The following is a 17,930-nucleotide window of genomic DNA, read 5'->3' on the forward strand; positions in this document are numbered from 1 at the left end:
AAAGCTTTGAAAAAAAAGGGGGCAGAAATCCATCTGCAGGAGGGTATATTGAATGACTGCAACCGGCTCAGGTCGATGACAGGGTTTGGGGGAACCTCAGGGCAGGGTGGCGGGGCACGGTTTTCCTCCTCTTTGTGGCACAGTCAGAGTTCCTCATGCACCTCTTTTGCTTCTGCGCTCGCATTTATAACATGACATGAATAAATGAAAATTAGGGAACATCACATTAAGATTGCGCTGGTGTTGCACTAACATGATCTGCATTGCACAAGTGGCTGCACAAGTCTTTGGTAATACCAAAGTCCACCAGGGGCATAAAAAGTGGGCACACGCGCCTGTTGCACCGCAGGTAACCCCTGAAGAAAAGCAAAAAATTAAAGAAGAACAAGGAAAAAAGAGTGGCCGGAAAGACGCCCCCACAAAGAAGCGAGGGTTAAAGAGACTTCTGGGGAGAAGCAAGGGAGGAACAGAGCTCCACAGAAGAGGGAGGCAGGAATGAAACCTCCAGAGAGAAGTAAGGTAATGAAAAGCCAACAGGGTGGATCCATGGAAAAGAGGGACTGGAGATGAATGAAGGATAAGAAAGTCTATCAGAAGGAAGCAAGTGAGGTAATAAACATCTAGAGAGGAGAGTTTGGGAAAAAGAGGCATCCGAATAGGGCAATGAAAGAAAGAAGACCTTCAGAGATGACTAAATATATAAGAGACAAGATATAGTCTGTCAGTGTGTGTGGCAAAGTTTAGAAAAGCATGACATAGTAACAAAACGAGCAGGTGATGCTCAATAAAACCTTTTGACCAGAGTATGGGCCCTAACTCATCTACAACACATAAGGTGTTTGTTGTGAATGATCTCACTAACCGTTACTGATGTACATTCAATATTGTTTTGTCGAAAAAAAACTTTTTAAAAGGAAATATACTTGGAGACGATTGACAGAGGAGACACAACTTAGTGAAAAAAGGACTCGAGGAGACGCAAGAGATTAGAGAGATCACTTTAGAGAAATGATGAGACCTCAAACAGCAGAAAACATTCAAAGAGACCTCAGCAAAAAAACAAAGGGACACCGGAGGTACCAAAGGAAAGATAACCTCAAAAAATAACAAGGAATTAAAGAGACCTCTGGAGAGAAGCTAGGAAATAAAGATTCCTTTGCAGAGGAGACGGGAATTAGGCAATTAATAAAGCCATCAGAGAGGACCGAAGAAGAAAAGAGACCTCCAGGGAGGATAAAGAAGACAGGAGCTCGCCAGAGAGGATCAAAATAGAGACGACTGAAGGAGGCATTTTGGAGATGAGGAAATAAATACCTCTACAATTAAGTGAGGGTGCAATGTCCAAAGAGGAGTAAACGAAAAAACGAAAAAAGCCAAAGAATGCAACTGAGCAAAAAAAGTGAGACCAGGACAGAAAGAGGAGTGGGTAGTTAAAGTGCAGAGATAAGATACTGTGAGTAAATTAATTTTCACTGCTAAGCAAAGATAACGTGCGCATGGAATGAACACTGGGGGGGGTGTTAATGAGAAAAGGTCTTAGACCCCCGGGAATGTGTCGGATGGGGGTAGGGGATGGCTGAATGGTAAATGAGTCAATGCTTCAGAACATCCAGATTTTTATCTCAGCTGCAAAGCATTGAATCCCTTGTCAACCCCAGAGCAGGAAGAATGTGCTGATAAACCTGTCAGATGCTAATGTTCAAGCTCGCCTCAGACAGCTTCAATAACAGAAGCGGCTGCAATAATATAACCAATCTAAAAAGCATTCATTTATTTTAATGAACCACTTTAAAATACATCCTGAAATAATGCAGTGCAGAGATCATAAAGGCAGCTCATAAACTGCTATGCCTCACCGGAAGCTCTGATCAGGAGAATGAAGTGACATGCCAAATATGACGAATCGGTAATGACGAAAAGGAATAATGAAACAACGTTATCACCTGCAATTTAAGACAAGCCATGTCACAACTGAAGGAGCACGTAACCAGTAAATGGTGGGTGCATGTAGAGGAAAGATGGAGGTGCCCATCATTCAGCTAAGGGCGGCCTATCCCGGTGCTCCGGACTTTGGACTAAAAAACTCACATTGCTATAGATAGAGGTTCCATAACGGAACTATTGTGTGAGTGTAGCTGTGCTCCTTGTGAAAGGGCAAAATGTTGTCATTCACAGTGAAGTTAGCCAATGGCTGAACGTGGTTGATACACTGCCCAGTGCTTTATGCTGTAGAGTGAGGAAGTCAAATGCGAATGACACAATAACAGACCAATGGATGAAGTGGACTGGCTGAAAACCCCTATAAGCATATTATAGAAATCCTTTTGGTAAAATAAATGAAAAGTTCTTGGCTAACGACATCCATAACAAGCACCGGCATAGCCAATAGGTCTTGCCTTTTGGACCTTATAAGTAAGTTATGCAGCACAATATCCTTGGTGCAACAACATCAACTGTTGCATGGGTAAATACATATACGGTCTCAAAGGCGAGACCTATTGGCTATGCCAATGCTTGTTTTGATTGTTATAGGTAACATAGTTTAAGTAGAAGAAAGTTCACACATATTGGAGTGTGGCATACTCTAGAGGTGATATAAAACTTGTATATATATATATACACACACACACACATTTCCCAGGTATGCGTGTACCTCTGGTGTGTGGCCTGATCACCTGGAGTGCACATATATGCCCGGGCTTATTAACATCGAAGTAATTCAGTCGTGGTTGACACCAGAATGGCACTCCAGGCGAACCTTCGAATTGTAGTTTATTCAATTTCAATATTTGCGGCAAAACATTAGATCACCATGACGTGTCAGACGCGTTTTGGCTTGGTAAGCCTTTTTTATGTGAAAAAGATATCCTACCTTTCCTTAGGTCTAGACATTTTACAGACGTACATATATATGTGTCAATATTTTAGAAGTGAGCATACCTTAATTAACTGTGTACAGATATTTACCTTGGGGCAGATATGCTACCCTTGGAAAAGACCTCTTAGCTGAACCAAGCAGTGCACTTATTTCCCATGTCCTCATATTTTACATCTCTGCACTTAACTCAGCCTGTTACTGTCCCAGAGTTTACAAAAATGAGTGCCCCTTTGTGTTGGTAACTGCTAGATCTTTTATTTTAGCACTTCAATATTCTTTCAGTTCTTGGAAATTTAAGTTCCCATCCAAGGAATGGCTCCAAGTTTAATGTGTCAAGTCCCACCACAATAGTTATCCCTGACTCCTGCACGTGGGTTGTTGTTGTCAGATAGGCCTTGGTGGTGAACAGAGCAACCTAAAACACAAATAGAAATACACGTGAAGGGAGACCACAAACACAGCAATGCAGCGTGGAAAAAGGGCAGGTTTATTTTAATTGCCCACATTTAAGACACCCACGAAAAGCTGGTCATAAGGGAGTGACACCTCGAAAGTGAGTGTAAATGTTTGCTCATATCGTTGGGGTGGCAGGGAGGGGTCTCTAGGCTGGCTCAGCTGATGTAAAACTTTATGCAAATCTCCACTTAACCCCCTCCTACCCTCCCGGCAGTCCCTGCTGCCCTGACAGACACTCGGCAAGATTTCAGAAATAACGCAGCTTTCAGCAGAAAAGACTTGGGTTGAGAGTTCCGCAGTCGCCAAGAACAGGCCGGACACTTGCAACTTGTAAGTAGACTACAACAATACGTACATTTTTCAGAGTCTGTCTGAAAGTTCACAAAAAGACAGCCTCTGGTCTGTTCTATTTGAGAGGACAAAAGGGGGCTCGTCCTATAACAAGAGAGGCGCCTTCCAAAGCAACAAGACTTCATGAGACATTAAGGGGTGCCTGGCTTTGCTTTCCTGATGAGAGGCTGTTTCAAGGAGGAGTGCGTGTTTTAGTCAAATGAAATTAAAAGAAAAATAGAGAAAGCTGCCAGCAGAAGAGCAGAGACAGCCTCGGGGAGCTGGTCCGGCGTCAGCAGAAACTAGTCCCATCTCTGCTAGGCCTCGAACACAACTGCATGAAAATGCAGCTGGCGATTAATCGGAGGCCGGTGAGATGAGAGGACGCGATAAGAAACACTGCCAAAGTCAAGACCTGATCTCCTGCTAAGTGGGCTAGGGCGCGGGATGGATGACACATACAAAGAATATGTCCCACTTTGCATATTAGCATTTCACATACTGTGCTTCAATATGGCGCCGTGGAGACCGTGACAACAATGGGCTTAGACAATGTCCAACCCAGAACTAACCTGTGGTAATCATTGAATTTCTTCCGGCTGCTTACAGACTTTAAAGGCATTAATCTAAATGGTTCGTGCCAGACTGCCTTTGATCTTAAAAGTTACATTGTGCAATAGTGTCCACATTTCACGTCACTTAAACGAAAACCAAAATGACGTATCTATTCATTATGAGGTAGTACACGCTTTGGTTGAAAGCAGAGCAGGTCGTAAATGTGTCTAAGTAAATAATGGTCCAATACACGGAGTCCATGTTTTGTTTTATATTTATAGTGATGCAAAAGCAGCGTTCTCAAACACATAAAAAGCTTTTCGAACTTACCAAGGCAATCCTGTACCTAGCTACTATTTACTCACCGACGTCAGATGGTCTCCAGGTTTAATTAGTGCTTACGAGCTTTGAGGCCTGGTGCAAGCAGTGACGTGGGAGAGGTTGCTCTGGCTGCTAGGAACTACGTAGAAGGGGTGCATTGGAGAGGGAGACTGTCCGAAACCACATCCAATCTTATGGTGTGCTCAAACCTTAATAATAATAAACTAGAAGAAACGGGGTGGCGCTCGCGCCATGGCTAACAGGAGGAGAGGCACAGGTAAGACGAGGAGAAGGCGCACGGCCGTAAAAGTAACGTGGCCGTGAAAATACTGGCTCACTGAGAACATCAAAGCGGACGCAAAAGTGAAAAGGATCGCGATCAAGCGCGCGATGCACTTAATGAGGATGACGAGGAAAGCCATACGTCGCCTCTGCTTGTAAGCATGGTAGCATTTTTTGAAGCCCTTACTAAAAGTCTCGCCAGACCAGCGCATGCGCTGGGTCAGGCGAGACCTAAAAAGGGCTTTCTCTATACAAGCATCTACCCTGACAGATAAGACAATCAGAACGACTGCAGGTCTGAGGCATCCTACATACTGGTTCCCCCAATTTCCCACCTAAGGCACTGCCATCCAATGCTGACAGCATAAAGTGCTTTTCGAAGCTGTTGATCCAAAAGCTACCCTTAGTTTGATACTGTATTCCCATGTACAGTACCGGACTATGGCTCAAACTTCAAGTTCCCAGTTTTCCCCCAGAAGGTGCGGACTGTAAACTACTTGGTGCATGTGGTTATTATTATTGGAGGACCTATTAATCATAGAGCATGGGATTTCAATGTATAACAGATGAGAGGCTAAGCAGGTAATTATAACTTGTTCTCTCCAGTCCTAGACTGCACAGTGCCAGGATGGGGTTCACGCTCAAGATGAGGATCAGGCTTCAAGTAAAGTCCAATATGACAGCAGAGCAGACCCCAGTAAATCCCGTCTAGGAATTCCCATCTGTACGGTGTTGGTCCATCAAGAAATCTCAAAGCGCCCCACTTGGACCCGACATGTCGGTATGCTGAGACATAAGATCAGAATACTGTTTTTCTCCTTCTGATATGTAAGCCAAGCCTAGCTCCTTCACTGTCAGTGGTGCCATATCTGTTACCCAGAGAGGCCTTGGGAGTGATAAAACCACAATAGAATAAACAACTCTTAACTTTTCTAGGCATAAAAAGAGATCCAGACACAAGCACTAGGAGGGATTTTCTCAAACACTGGTAATGGATGCCCCCCTGGTACCAAGTATTTCACACAGGGTTCTTCTGAATCCTCAGTCATGTCAATGATTGGGTGTTTTTTCTAGCTACGGAGAATACAGTTCCTAAAAAAAACCTAATGCAACTTCCAGAGGACCCAGAACTAGGTGGAACTTCTGTGAGTTTTATACTGAGCAATCCGTTCCATCCAGTGATAGTAGAGTCACAACCTTCGGCCCAGACTCTTTAATTTAACAAGAGTCTGGCATTACCCTTCTCTGCTGCACTACTCTTGGTACGATGACTACAGGTTTCAACCACTTTTTTCGGTCAAATCTCACGATTAGTTAGAACAGAACACAAATGTGTCCCCTACTGTTGAAACAGTTACCATAGACATTTTAGTGCCAAGTTGTAAAGATTCTTGGCCTTCATGTTGATATTGGACACTTTTGATGGATGCTTAGAAATACATTATCAAGTCTTGTCATAGCGACTTGAGCCTGTGGGGGACGAAAAGCCTCTACCACTGCCCACACACCTCTGATGGAGGCCATATTGAACCTGGTGATTTATGATTCTCTGGCAACAGAATACCGATACACTCATAAGTCCTATACTTATTTCAGTGGAGTACTACTTATGAAACAAAGGATGGATAAGTTAGAAGTAGTACAACATCGTCAAGGATGAAGAGGATGATGTGACGGAAGGTGAGGTTCATTTCACTCTGAGATACTTTGTAGTGTTTCTGAAAGCTAGACATCATGGACAAAAAAACTAAAAATGGTAGCCAGAGCAGAAATAGTGGCACATATACACCTGAAGAACAATTGGTGAAACTATTTGGTTAATTTGGAAATAATTAATTTATCATATATATATTGTATATCATTCTAGCCCTGAACATGTTTAAGGCGAATGGGCCTTACGAAACACGTGTTGGATGTAGAAATCATGGATGTTCACAGATACATCTACTCTAAATAAAGGAATCTTAGTGAGAGTTATAAGTAATACACTTCCTATGAAGGATCTCTACACCTAGAGCCCCAATTCATACATTGCATCTCACAACAGCAGCACTTATATATACATACAGCCAAATGACTCCATGTTTTGATATTTTATTGTCAGCATGCTTATGCAGTATAACTATTTGTTTTCGCATGAAGCAATGCTCTCGAGTCATATAGGTATTGTCTGTCATTGTTTAAATCGGCTACACTTGTGGCTTCCAATTTCTATTCAGTGCAGTATGCATTCCAGGATTACCGCTACGGAAGAACCAGACTCACAGACCCACTACAGCAAATCATTTTAATCTTGCAGTTTCATATTTACCAGTAACAAGCTTTGGCAAAAGTCAGCATGTCTGGCGTGCTAATGTGGATTGGGTTAGGTGAGGAAAAGGGACTGTAAGCCTCCTCTTTGAAGTCTCTGCCAGAATTGGTAAAGCTGCTTCTACTATTGATGGAGCATTTTTCAGCGCTCTGTCCATCATCTCCTTGTGTTTGCTTTGTTTCCCCTACGTTGGCAGGGTATGCCCAGGCGTGGGTCCCTTGCTCATTTTGCCACTGGATTCAAGCTAGCCTGGCTGATGAGGGGTGTTACCCCAAAACCGGTCCCAGGATGCTTGTTTCCAGTCCAGGGAAGACCTGGCTTGGCAGTTCGGGAAGGACTGTTCCCATAAGGAACAGGGTCAAAAGACTGATTTGCATATAGCTAGGTCTGAACTGGAGTGGCCAAGTGAGCTAAAGAACGATGACGGATTCAACCCAGATCTGTGACTGTGGGTGAGTGTCTGAAAAGTTTCAGCACTCCGCCCATCATCTCCATGTGTTTGCTCTGTTCGCCGTAAGTTGGCAAGGTATGCCCAGACGTGGGTCCTTTGCTCATTTTGCTACTGGATTCAAGCTAGCCTAGCTGATGAGGGGTGTTATCCCGAATGCGGTCCCAGGATGCTTGTTTCCGGTCCACGGAAGACCTGGCTTGGGTGTTCGGGCTGGACTGTTCCCATAAGGAACAAGACTTATTTGCATATAGCTGTGTCTGAACTGGGGTAGAAAAGTGAGCTAAAGCGGGATGATGGATTCAACCCAGATCTGTGACTGGGGGTGAGTGTCTGAAAAGTTTCAGAGCTCCGCCCATCATCTCCTTGTGTTTGCTTTGTTCACCCTAAGCTACCAAGGTATGCCCAGACGTGGGTCCCTTGCTCACTTTGCCACTGGATTTAAGCTAGCCTGGCTGATGAGGGATGTTACCCTGAAGCCGGTCCCAGGATCTTTGTTTCCGGTCCAGGGAAGACCTGGCTTGGCAGTTCAGGCTGGACTGTTCCCATAAGGAACAGGGTCAAGACTGATTTGCAAATAGTTAGGTCTGAACTGGAGTGGCTAAGTGAGTTAAAGAATGATGATGGATTCAACCCAGATCTGTGAATGGGGGTGAGTGTCTGAAAAGTGTCAGCGCTCCGTCCATCATCTCCTTGTGTTTGCATTGATAGATCTATGAGCAGTATGAAACTATTTCTGCCAAATAAGCTAAGCCATAAGCTAAAGTCAATACCACAGTGTGGCATGTCGAGGTCCGTATTGATCCAGAAGTGCTCGCTACAGACAGCTACATCTGTCTGCAGCCAGATGCAAAAAAGGATTGTGGAAATTAATAACTGCAATCAGTTCAAGAAAATCAAGCAAAAATACTTAAGGCATCTTCATAACAGTGTTAAATACTCCATTTAGCTCAAAGTTTTTGCTAATGACCCCAAACTCCTCTCTTATCCCATCTCACCTCAATGAAGGCATATGGTATAGACAAAACATAGCACAGCTACGGGCTACAGGGTTGCCACCTTTCACTCAGTGCATTGGTCTGATGGCATTTTCTTGACTTTGTATGAAATTGTAATATGTATGCTGATAAAGTAGACCACTGATGTATGAATTCTAGTGGTATCCAAGATACTTGTAATCTTGTTATAGGCTTGTTATCAACTGGATGTCTCAATTTCTATCTTACCACCCATCAAAATAATGTTGCAACTAATACTTATAAGTGAGACTTTGTAGAGGAGTGCACCCTGCATTCTCTTGTTATACATGTTGTGTTTTCTCCATTTATCAAATTACCTTTGTAGTAAACGTTATTGAAGTAACCTTAGACAAAAATGTCCCATGTGAACGCATAATTTCTAGGCTCATTGTACATGATTGTTTGGAATAATTTGGTTTTAATATTTTGTCTTCCTTCCTCTTCACAGACAGATACTGGAAAAAATACACTGCGTATATCGATTGTGGTTCGGCCTGGAAAATCCTTGAATGGTTTACTATGCACAAGAGGGATACAGTCTGTCAGTAGAGCCAGTTACAAAATGAGATAAAACAAAACTCAGGAACCACTGGTGAACATCTGCACTCATTCGGTTATTGTTTTGAATACTGTGTAAATAGCAAGCACTATTAAGTTGCTTACGGCGATCATTAGTCTGTGTGCATCACTGGGCTATGGACTAAAATGTTGGGAGTATCATTTGTATACTCTGCTGTTCAGCTTGTATTCAGTTTTCTGGACATACTGACCTTTCTGGTGTATTGTTTCTAATTCAGCATCGAAAAAGCACACAGGTTGCACTTTCCCAATAATGAACACATATATTGGCAGACCTTTTTACAAAATGGGTTCCAACATGCTGGAAAACCAAAAGGAACGTCACTGCAATTAATATATGAATGAGGCACAGTCCATGTTAAAGCCTACTTCAGTGAAAAGATATATATATATTTTTAAACCTGATGACATAAGACAATGACTTCTGTACTAAATTTCTTGAAGGAACCATCATATAATGCACACAAAACATAAAACAATTGAACATTAAATAAATTATGAAAATATCTACAGCGTGCTGAATCCTCTGCCTAAAACTTTTTTCTGGTGATGGCAAGTCCTATGCTCTGAAACACTGCCACCTCCATCCATTCTACTTTCCAGTCTTTGCCTTTTTAGGCCAAACAACTTCCTTATGTGGAAAAGGGGATGATAACACAGTAGTGTATAGGGAGCTACCAGCTAGCAGACATAAGCAGATCTAGATGTGGACAACTGCGAGAAGCACCTTCCGTCTCATCTTTGATTGGAGACCCAAACATTAGTAATACAAGATCAAACATTAATAACTAGAGATAGCCTAAGACAAGGGTGACAGCAAGAAGTGTGAAATGAAAGTGGGGATTGACAATATAGACAGGTGGCTGAATAAAAGTGAGGGAAGAGGGCCTTTGAGTTTAAAGTAGGGGTGGGAGGAAGAGGGCACTGAAGCTGGGTGCAGAAGGAAAACACAAAGTTGAAGTGTTATAGAGCAAAACCAGGCAGAGGGAGGAGATCAGGCAAATATACTGAAGTTAGGGTGAAGTGATGGACAGGTGGCTACAGAAGAAAGACAGAGAGAAAACGCTGAAAGAGAGGTAAGGCATGTCCAAAGCTGAAAAAGAGGTATGAATGCATGATCAGTTATGTGAAGGTGGGTTAAAGTCAGGGAGAGAGGGGAGGCTAGGAGGGTTGTAGGAAGTTATAGTGTGGTGATGGTGGGACTAAAGGCATATCATTGCTCTGAAGGAAAGTCATATAAAGTTGGGATAAAGGTAAGATCAGTGTACAGAAGGTGGGGTGAAGTTCTGGACAAGTGGGTGAAGGCCGAAGGAAAGAGATGAAAGTATGGTTGGAGGTAAGGACAAGTAAGATAAAGGTGGGGTCCGTTGATTGAAGGTGGGGTAGAGATAGGGAGAGAAGACAGAGCTAGGGAGTGCTGAAAAGGACAGAAAACGGTGAAGGTAAAAGAAGGTCATTGTACTGAATGTCCAGATGAAGACAGGGACAGCCGGATGAAGGTGAGGTAAAGGCAAGGAGAGTGTATAAAATGTGCACTGAAGGTATGGTCAGTGGTCTGAAGGCGTGGGGGGAATCATAGAGGACTGTAAGTGAAATCAAGGAAGGTGGGATGGGTGTCGACTAAAATTATGGTGCAGTGGATAAACAGTGAGATAGTGAAGGCAGTGGGCTGAAAGTATGGGATGAAGGTCGGGAGAAGGGAGGAGTTGGATATATGATAGAGAATGGCTTACAGTTGGTAGTGGGGGCTCAGGATGTAGATTGGTTGGAGGTGTGGAGTGAATATAATGGCAGTGAACTGGATGTGGCTGAATGTCAAAGTAAGGAATTAATTTAGTGGAAGCCTAAACGAATACAGTGGGGGTTCACGCTGCAGCAGGACTGAACCATTGAAACTGGTGTTCATGGAGCATGGAAGTACACATTCAGGAAGTGGAGGGGCTGAATGTGCCAGGCGAATGCAGGGAGCGTGGGAGGCGAACAGGGCAAGAGGGTTTGACCCTGGGAGGTAAAGACTAGGCATAGGTTTAGAGGAGACAGATTAAGCATAGCTGAGGAAGCTCAGAACTCAAAGGGGAGGAAGATGCACTTATTGTTTCTTAGGCTCATGTAAATGCTAGTATGTCTCAGTCACTAGTGGTCATGCATATATATTTAAGAAAAACAGTTACATGATCTAATCGTTTAATTGCTTGGTACAGGAGAAAAGGAGGCAAAACTTTGGAATACTCCTAGACCAAAAATGTCCCCTGCTTCAAAATCTGGACCACATATCCTGGGATGTTTACTGTGTTTGTGTTCAAACCCATATGCAAGCTGAGCCTCACAGACCTGCAGTACCCATTAATGATCCTTCCGGCCACCACCTTAGTGAGGGCACTCCAGTACTTGGCATCTCCTTCCACTGGAGCCCCCAGCATCACCACATCCTCAATAATACCTTCACAATCTGCGAAAAAATGAGACACACAGGTTTTATCAATGAAGATAAAGATGTTTACGATAAAATGCATCTTGTAATTGCATTTCTTTGAATAGATGACATTCCATTTTTGAACACTGCATTTGCCAGCAGGTACCAACAAATGTCAGACATGATATCCTTACTTTTTTCTTGTCTTATACAGTGCAGCTCATTCTGAGTTTGTTGAAGAATTCTGAACAGATTTTGGTTACGTTAGTAATCATTCTTAAAGTTGAGGTGGCAAACCCAAAGTATATGAATGCTGGCGATAGCGTGAAAGCGGTAAATAGGTTTACACAAACACAAGACGGGAATAATAATTAGCTGGAAGGGGCCATGATTTGAAACATCCTTGCTTAAACCAGCACAAATACCCAAGCGCAGAGATTAACAGAAGTAGACGAGCCTTGTAATATTCGAACAAGAGTGTGGCAATTACGAGAGTAAGATAAGACTGAATTAGGTCCATCAAAATAAAAATAAAATAAATAATAATTGAGAAAAAGGATTAAAAAGTGGAGGATTTAAAATCAAAGGCCCAAGAAAATATAAAATGAGATTACATATAATGGGAAAAACCACCTAATTACCCACTATTCATATTGCTGAATGCCCCGCAATATTTCTAACACTAATCCATCAATAACTACTCTGTCTCGATTAAATCTGTGTGCTTCCAATTCTGAATCAAATTTAAACAGCAGATCAACAGTAGGTCTGATCTAGAAAGGACTAGTCACATCTCCCTAGTGCAGTTTCATCAGATTAGTGATCCGTTGAGAACTAAGGTAGAAGATCTATTTCTTCTACTTGAATGGGTGTTATAATTAAAGAGACATTGCGTTCTACATTGTTGACCTATCTCAGCCATAAATATTACTTGCTAAGGACATGGATCTTGTGACTCAATTGAGTAGCACTGGTAATGTCCTCAAAACAATAGATTTTCTTGTTTGATTTGTTTCTTCAAACCTTTATAAAACAGTAACGTGCTGTCTCAATAAAATATGGGTTTGGGCGTCTGAAATGTTTCCTCGGGTTGTAGGCAAATCAGAAGATATTCTCTCCTATCACAGTGACTTGATGGGAACCACTATGTTGGTGACCAATGAAAGAGTATGTTGCAACTGGACGGTCAATATTACCTCACTTACGGCATCAAAGAATATACAAAACAATCTTAAAATATCTTGCATGGGGGGTGAACAATATGAAATATATTTTACAGCTGCTTAAGTATAGTAATACAAAGAACACTTCTGAAGATGTCAATGGCAGGGTTTTGATCTCAAGGATTTTGCATTGAGGGCCGCATATATTAGAGCTGAATCACATTTAATTGAGGTATTTCGCTCATGGGTTGGGAAATTGCAGGTTTGGCAAAACACAAAAAATACAATGAGAAGTTGCAAAGATTGTGGTTGCTGTTCTTGCAATAAGATCTGAAAGAAGACGTATCCAAGAAGGTCTGTGCGATATACAGAAATTGATCATTACATGAGTGGCCACAATACAATTAAATGTTGTATGGTCATAAATTCTATTAAGCCTAATATTTGGAATGAAGGGATCAGGGCATTATTTTATCATAACCCCTCATAAGTTGAAGTGGTTCATGTGCCTCAGTTAAGAGCTGTAAAGAAGTTTGAATATCCAGTGTCGAAGTTAACAATAGTGACCAACAAAAATACCACACCCACTACATCACCTACTACAATTTAGCAGGGTAAGTACATAGTTACCCCACATCTACTTACCTAGACTTACCATGCAATGTAGCAGATAGGTTGATGTAGTGGTTAAGATATATTTTGTTATGCAATAGATCATGAGAGCTATAGCAAAAGTATACTGTGAACAAGCTCGTTGGCACTACATATAAGAGAGGCAGAAGAGTTCCTCAATGTTAGGATGGTGACCTTATTTATACAATTTGCAGAATGAATGAACCATGTCTTATGCACAGGGAAAGCTAAAGAATTTATAGGCCCACATATGAAAACTAAATATAAGAAACAGACAGATTTAAAAAGGCACAGTAATTAACGTGGTAGCAACAGCGTATTGACTTTCTAATATCAAGAAATCTTTAGATTAATAATTTGTGGATCCACCCAAGAAAATCACCATTGAAAAAAGAATGAAAAAAGATTAGCGATGTTGCTCTATTATAGAGGTCAGAAAGTGCAATAATAAAATACAATTTGGGAAATGGCTAACTGAGACCATGAATTCTGATTAAAAAGAAAAACATCTCAGTATCTGACTAAATATGAGTAGAGCAAATTGAGAAGTTGTATGTTAGCAGAACACTAGTTTAGGACAAATTTCGCAATAGTTATGGGCTTATTAGCGGGATACAGTTATGTTTCATTGACAAAGTGTGCACAGAACCCACGTCTGGGAATACCCATCCAACTTAGGGCGACAACCGGAACTCAAGCAACCCAGGACCGGCTTTGCCTTAGTTATGGGCTCATCAGTCGGGTACAGCTTGGTTCCAGTGACACAGTGTGCATGAGAACCCATGTCTGGGCATACCGGCCCTGGTTTGGTTTTGTTCTGCTTCAGGGAGGACCTGGCTTAACAGTTTGGGCTGGACTGGTTCGACTGAAGCAGGGTAAAGACTGATTTGCATAAGCTGGGTCCAAACTGAGGTGACATGGTGTGCAAAATAATGATGGCTTGAGATGCGGCCTGAGTAATTACCAGTGGCTGAGATTAATTCAAGCATTCCATCTATCACTTTTTGTATACTTTAATGTGTATTCCGAAGTAGGGAGCCAGACGTGGGTCCCGTGCACGTGTAAGTGATGGCATGGCTGACAGGGAACAATGCAAAATGGTTAGGAAAACTGTGATTGTCCATGCATTAATTCCTTCAAGAGAAGGTATTTCGTTTTATCTTTTGTATGCATCAAATCAACATCACTGTTATATTTTAACCTGATTTCCCTTAAGCATCATAACTGTCAAGGTGGCAAAACCCCACATTTGCCAATGGTTTAATGGGAATAGACAATAGAGCATGCCTTTGTGATGTAATTTCAGCTCAAAGCACTTCACATTTTGTCTTTGTTTGCAAATTTTATATAACCCCTAGAGCACACGTTTTGAAGCAACACGTGTTCAAATGTACACTGTGCAGACCGGCTATTATTTTCTTACAATCTTTGCCATTTCCATCAATTTTCAATGCCATATTGTCCTTTGTAAACACTGCCGTGAGAATCAGGAATACTCTTCACCATACGCATGTAGAGATTCTATCAAAATCAAATCATCTTTTAGCTAGTTTTTTGGGGGGCTGAACAGAAAAATTGTTGCAATTTATTCTTTGTTATTGCTTAATTTACGTGCTTTTTTACGTTTTTATTAAATTAATGTGACAACTTTATGTGTTAACTTTTAAGGTTGAGTTATACAAACTGGAAGAAAACGAAATTGAGTCTTACGGATTGATAAAAGGCCCGGACGCAGTAATCATATGCAATTCTGCTCCACATTTTCTTATGATGACCGACATGTACCCTACGGTTTGGATGTTGCTCACCAATTGAGTGCTAGAATCATTTGGGTGATAAGGGTGCACCCAAAGTGCTGCTTCTTTTATCATAGACAAGTGTCACCATGACCAGGCCATGAAATGTCAAATGGTTGGTGGCAGATGATTAACAGTCTTTAGGTATGGGCCCTTCTCCTTCAGTCTAGTGGGGAGACTGTCTTCTAAATCTTACTGTGCAAATCAATGACATCTGACGTGATGGGACCTTATAATACATTAGGAGCTGGGCACAAGTCGGGGTACACGCTGGTCCACAACATCCACCCACTCTTTTCACAGGGTGGACGCCGTTCCCCCGGCCAAAAAGTTGGGCCCGCAGAAATATGCTATGTCCCGGTGTAATTTTCAGACACCGGGATACGTTCAGCAGCGCCTGCTTTCCATACCCAGCTGGAACGTGCAGGCAGGAAGGGTGCTTTTTTTCACCTCCAGCTGGGCCGAAGTTAAGGGGCCATCAAGGCCTCCTTCTGTTTGAATATCCTGACTAGAGGCGCCCTGGAACCTCACACTTAAATGTAAATGCCAGAGGGGTAACAAAGGCACACAGCTTGTTATCTCTTCACAGGTACTATGCGAGGCATGCTTTTGCCTTTGTTCAGTCCTTCAATATGAGATGCATGCACTGTAAGAATGTCAGGTGTGTTGGCGTGTCTCAGTATTTACACAACAATTTAATTAGCACTATTTTATTTCTTTTATAGCCCTAAGCAACCCAATGCAGGGTGTCAGAGCTTTTTACGTAACATACACATTATACATTACCAATAAATCTTGTACATGTGTAAATCAATGTACAAGATGAGTTACATGAGACAGTGAGGGTTACAAGGTGTAGGAGTAACATGTCCTTCATACCTCACTGCGGTCTTTTAGAAGGATTACAATTCATGAGCTGCAGGTGACAAAAGGATCTCTGTGTTAAAAGCAGTAAGCCAATTTACTATCTAAATAAAATAAAAATCTGTCATCTGCATGTTACGTGATGCGCTTCGCAGGAGACACATTAACCCACTATGCTGCTTTGATTTAAATCTGGGACTTCACAAAACACGGATCTCTCCAACAAACAATTTCACCTGCGGAGTAATCTTACTATTATTATTTCCTGAGATTTACTGGGCACCTTTTACAGCAGATGCCTTAACCCATAAAATATTTGAAAATGTAGACTTTACAACTAATTAAGCAGAACAGATCTACTGCCATGTTTCTCCTTGTTGCCAATTTCTTTGTGACATGGTTTAAAAAAATGTATATATTAGTTGAGCCTCAAATTTTGCGTTGCGATTGCACCACTTTTTTGGCATAACCCCAACGCCACATCTCCTTTGTTAAATCTCATAATGTGCTTAAATGTACTCATGATATACCTGATAAACATGTATGATTCACTTCTTGTGATGTCACATCCAGTGAGATCACTTCCTGTTATGTCATGTGCAATGTTACACATCGTAACATCATGCGCTGTGATGGCAGGCGTCATGATTTTACTTGCAAGCTGCCTAACCTGGTTAGTCCCCCCACTTCTTTTTTTAGGACTTGTGCCCTGATTAGGAGTGTGAGCAGTGTGTGAGGAGTGATTAGGCACACGAGGGGTGACGTAACCTCAGACTCTCCACCACACATCAGGTCACTAATGTTGTAGGGAGTTTCGGAGGGCTTAGTGGCAATCAGAACTGCGGTCTCAGAACTGCGGTCTCCCCTTTCCCTCTAACTGCAAATCATTGTAAAGATAAGCGGGGTTGGTTTCAATATAGATGAACTTAAATAAAGCAGCATTTTTTTTTATTTACCTTCTCTGGGCTGGCCTGAAGTGCGACATCCGAAAAAGGGGCTGTGTTAAAGCGCATGGGCAGCGTCACACAACTGCACAAAATGGGTGGGTTCTCTACTAGTCATATGCATCTTGTGTCTTGAGTTTCTGGAGAAGAGGAGCTCAGCAACAGCACTAAGCAAACGTTTTATTTTTCGGAAAAAAGCAACTGAAGTGGGCAGTTGTTTTTGAAAAACAAAAAACCGATGCCCCTGAATCTGTGGGTGTTTTTGCTCCACGTGGCGGTCGTGGGGGGTCTTATTTTTTATTCTTTCCTGTTCAGGAAGACCAAGTATAATCTTTTGGTCCTGAACAGGAAGAAAAAAAAGAGTGTCAATATGTCAGCCATAAGTAGCGCGGGTAGTCCGAGTAACTTAGACTAACAAACTAGATGTCCTTGGGTTCGACGGTCTAAAGATTCTGCCGGGTGAGGTCCCACTGGCGGAAACATAACTGCTCGCCTAACTCTACACAGAGAGCCCAGAACAGAGAGTTAGGGGGATTGGTCTGTTGTGTTTGTGGTGGAGTGCCCTGTCTGCCAAACTCTATATAAGGTCATTGCTCCCAGTCCCCAACAAATTAACGCTGGTGCCTACCGTCTGCAACCACCAGCACAAATTAAGCCCAGCGTAGAAAGCAGGACTCGAAGTTCTGTTTAGGAAGGGCTATACACGTGAGAGGGAGGTCTGGCAGAAACAGGTTACTTTACAAGGCTGGGAGCATACAAAGGGGTGCTGGGGCCAGTAAGAGGAATGCCAAAGAGCACACAGTCTGTGGTGCTAATGATTCGTCAAAAAGAGGGCGGAACAGATGGGCCCCGAGGTGCTTGTGTGCCGTCAGCTTCGATGTCCTCATCATGGGTCTCTGTCCGCCATTAAAACTACACGAAGCCCAATTACAGCACTC

General features: G+C 42.3%; 1 protein-coding gene across 2 annotated transcripts in view; it reads right to left on the reverse strand.

The window, feature by feature from the left end:
• Positions 1-17,930, reverse strand: part of TMCO4 (transmembrane and coiled-coil domains 4) — a 481,254-nt gene that overhangs the window by 72,476 nt on the left and 390,848 nt on the right. For both annotated transcript variants that reach the window (XM_085609111.1, XM_085609114.1), the window contains exon 12: positions 11,511-11,628. In XM_085609111.1, coding sequence (XP_085465237.1) covers positions 11,511-11,628 — 118 coding nt within the window. The remainder of the gene's footprint in view (positions 1-11,510; positions 11,629-17,930) is intronic.

Source organism: Triturus cristatus, chromosome 1_2 (assembly GCF_964204655.1).
Source record: "Triturus cristatus chromosome 1_2, aTriCri1.1, whole genome shotgun sequence".
Lineage (NCBI taxonomy): Eukaryota > Metazoa > Chordata > Amphibia > Caudata > Salamandridae > Triturus > Triturus cristatus.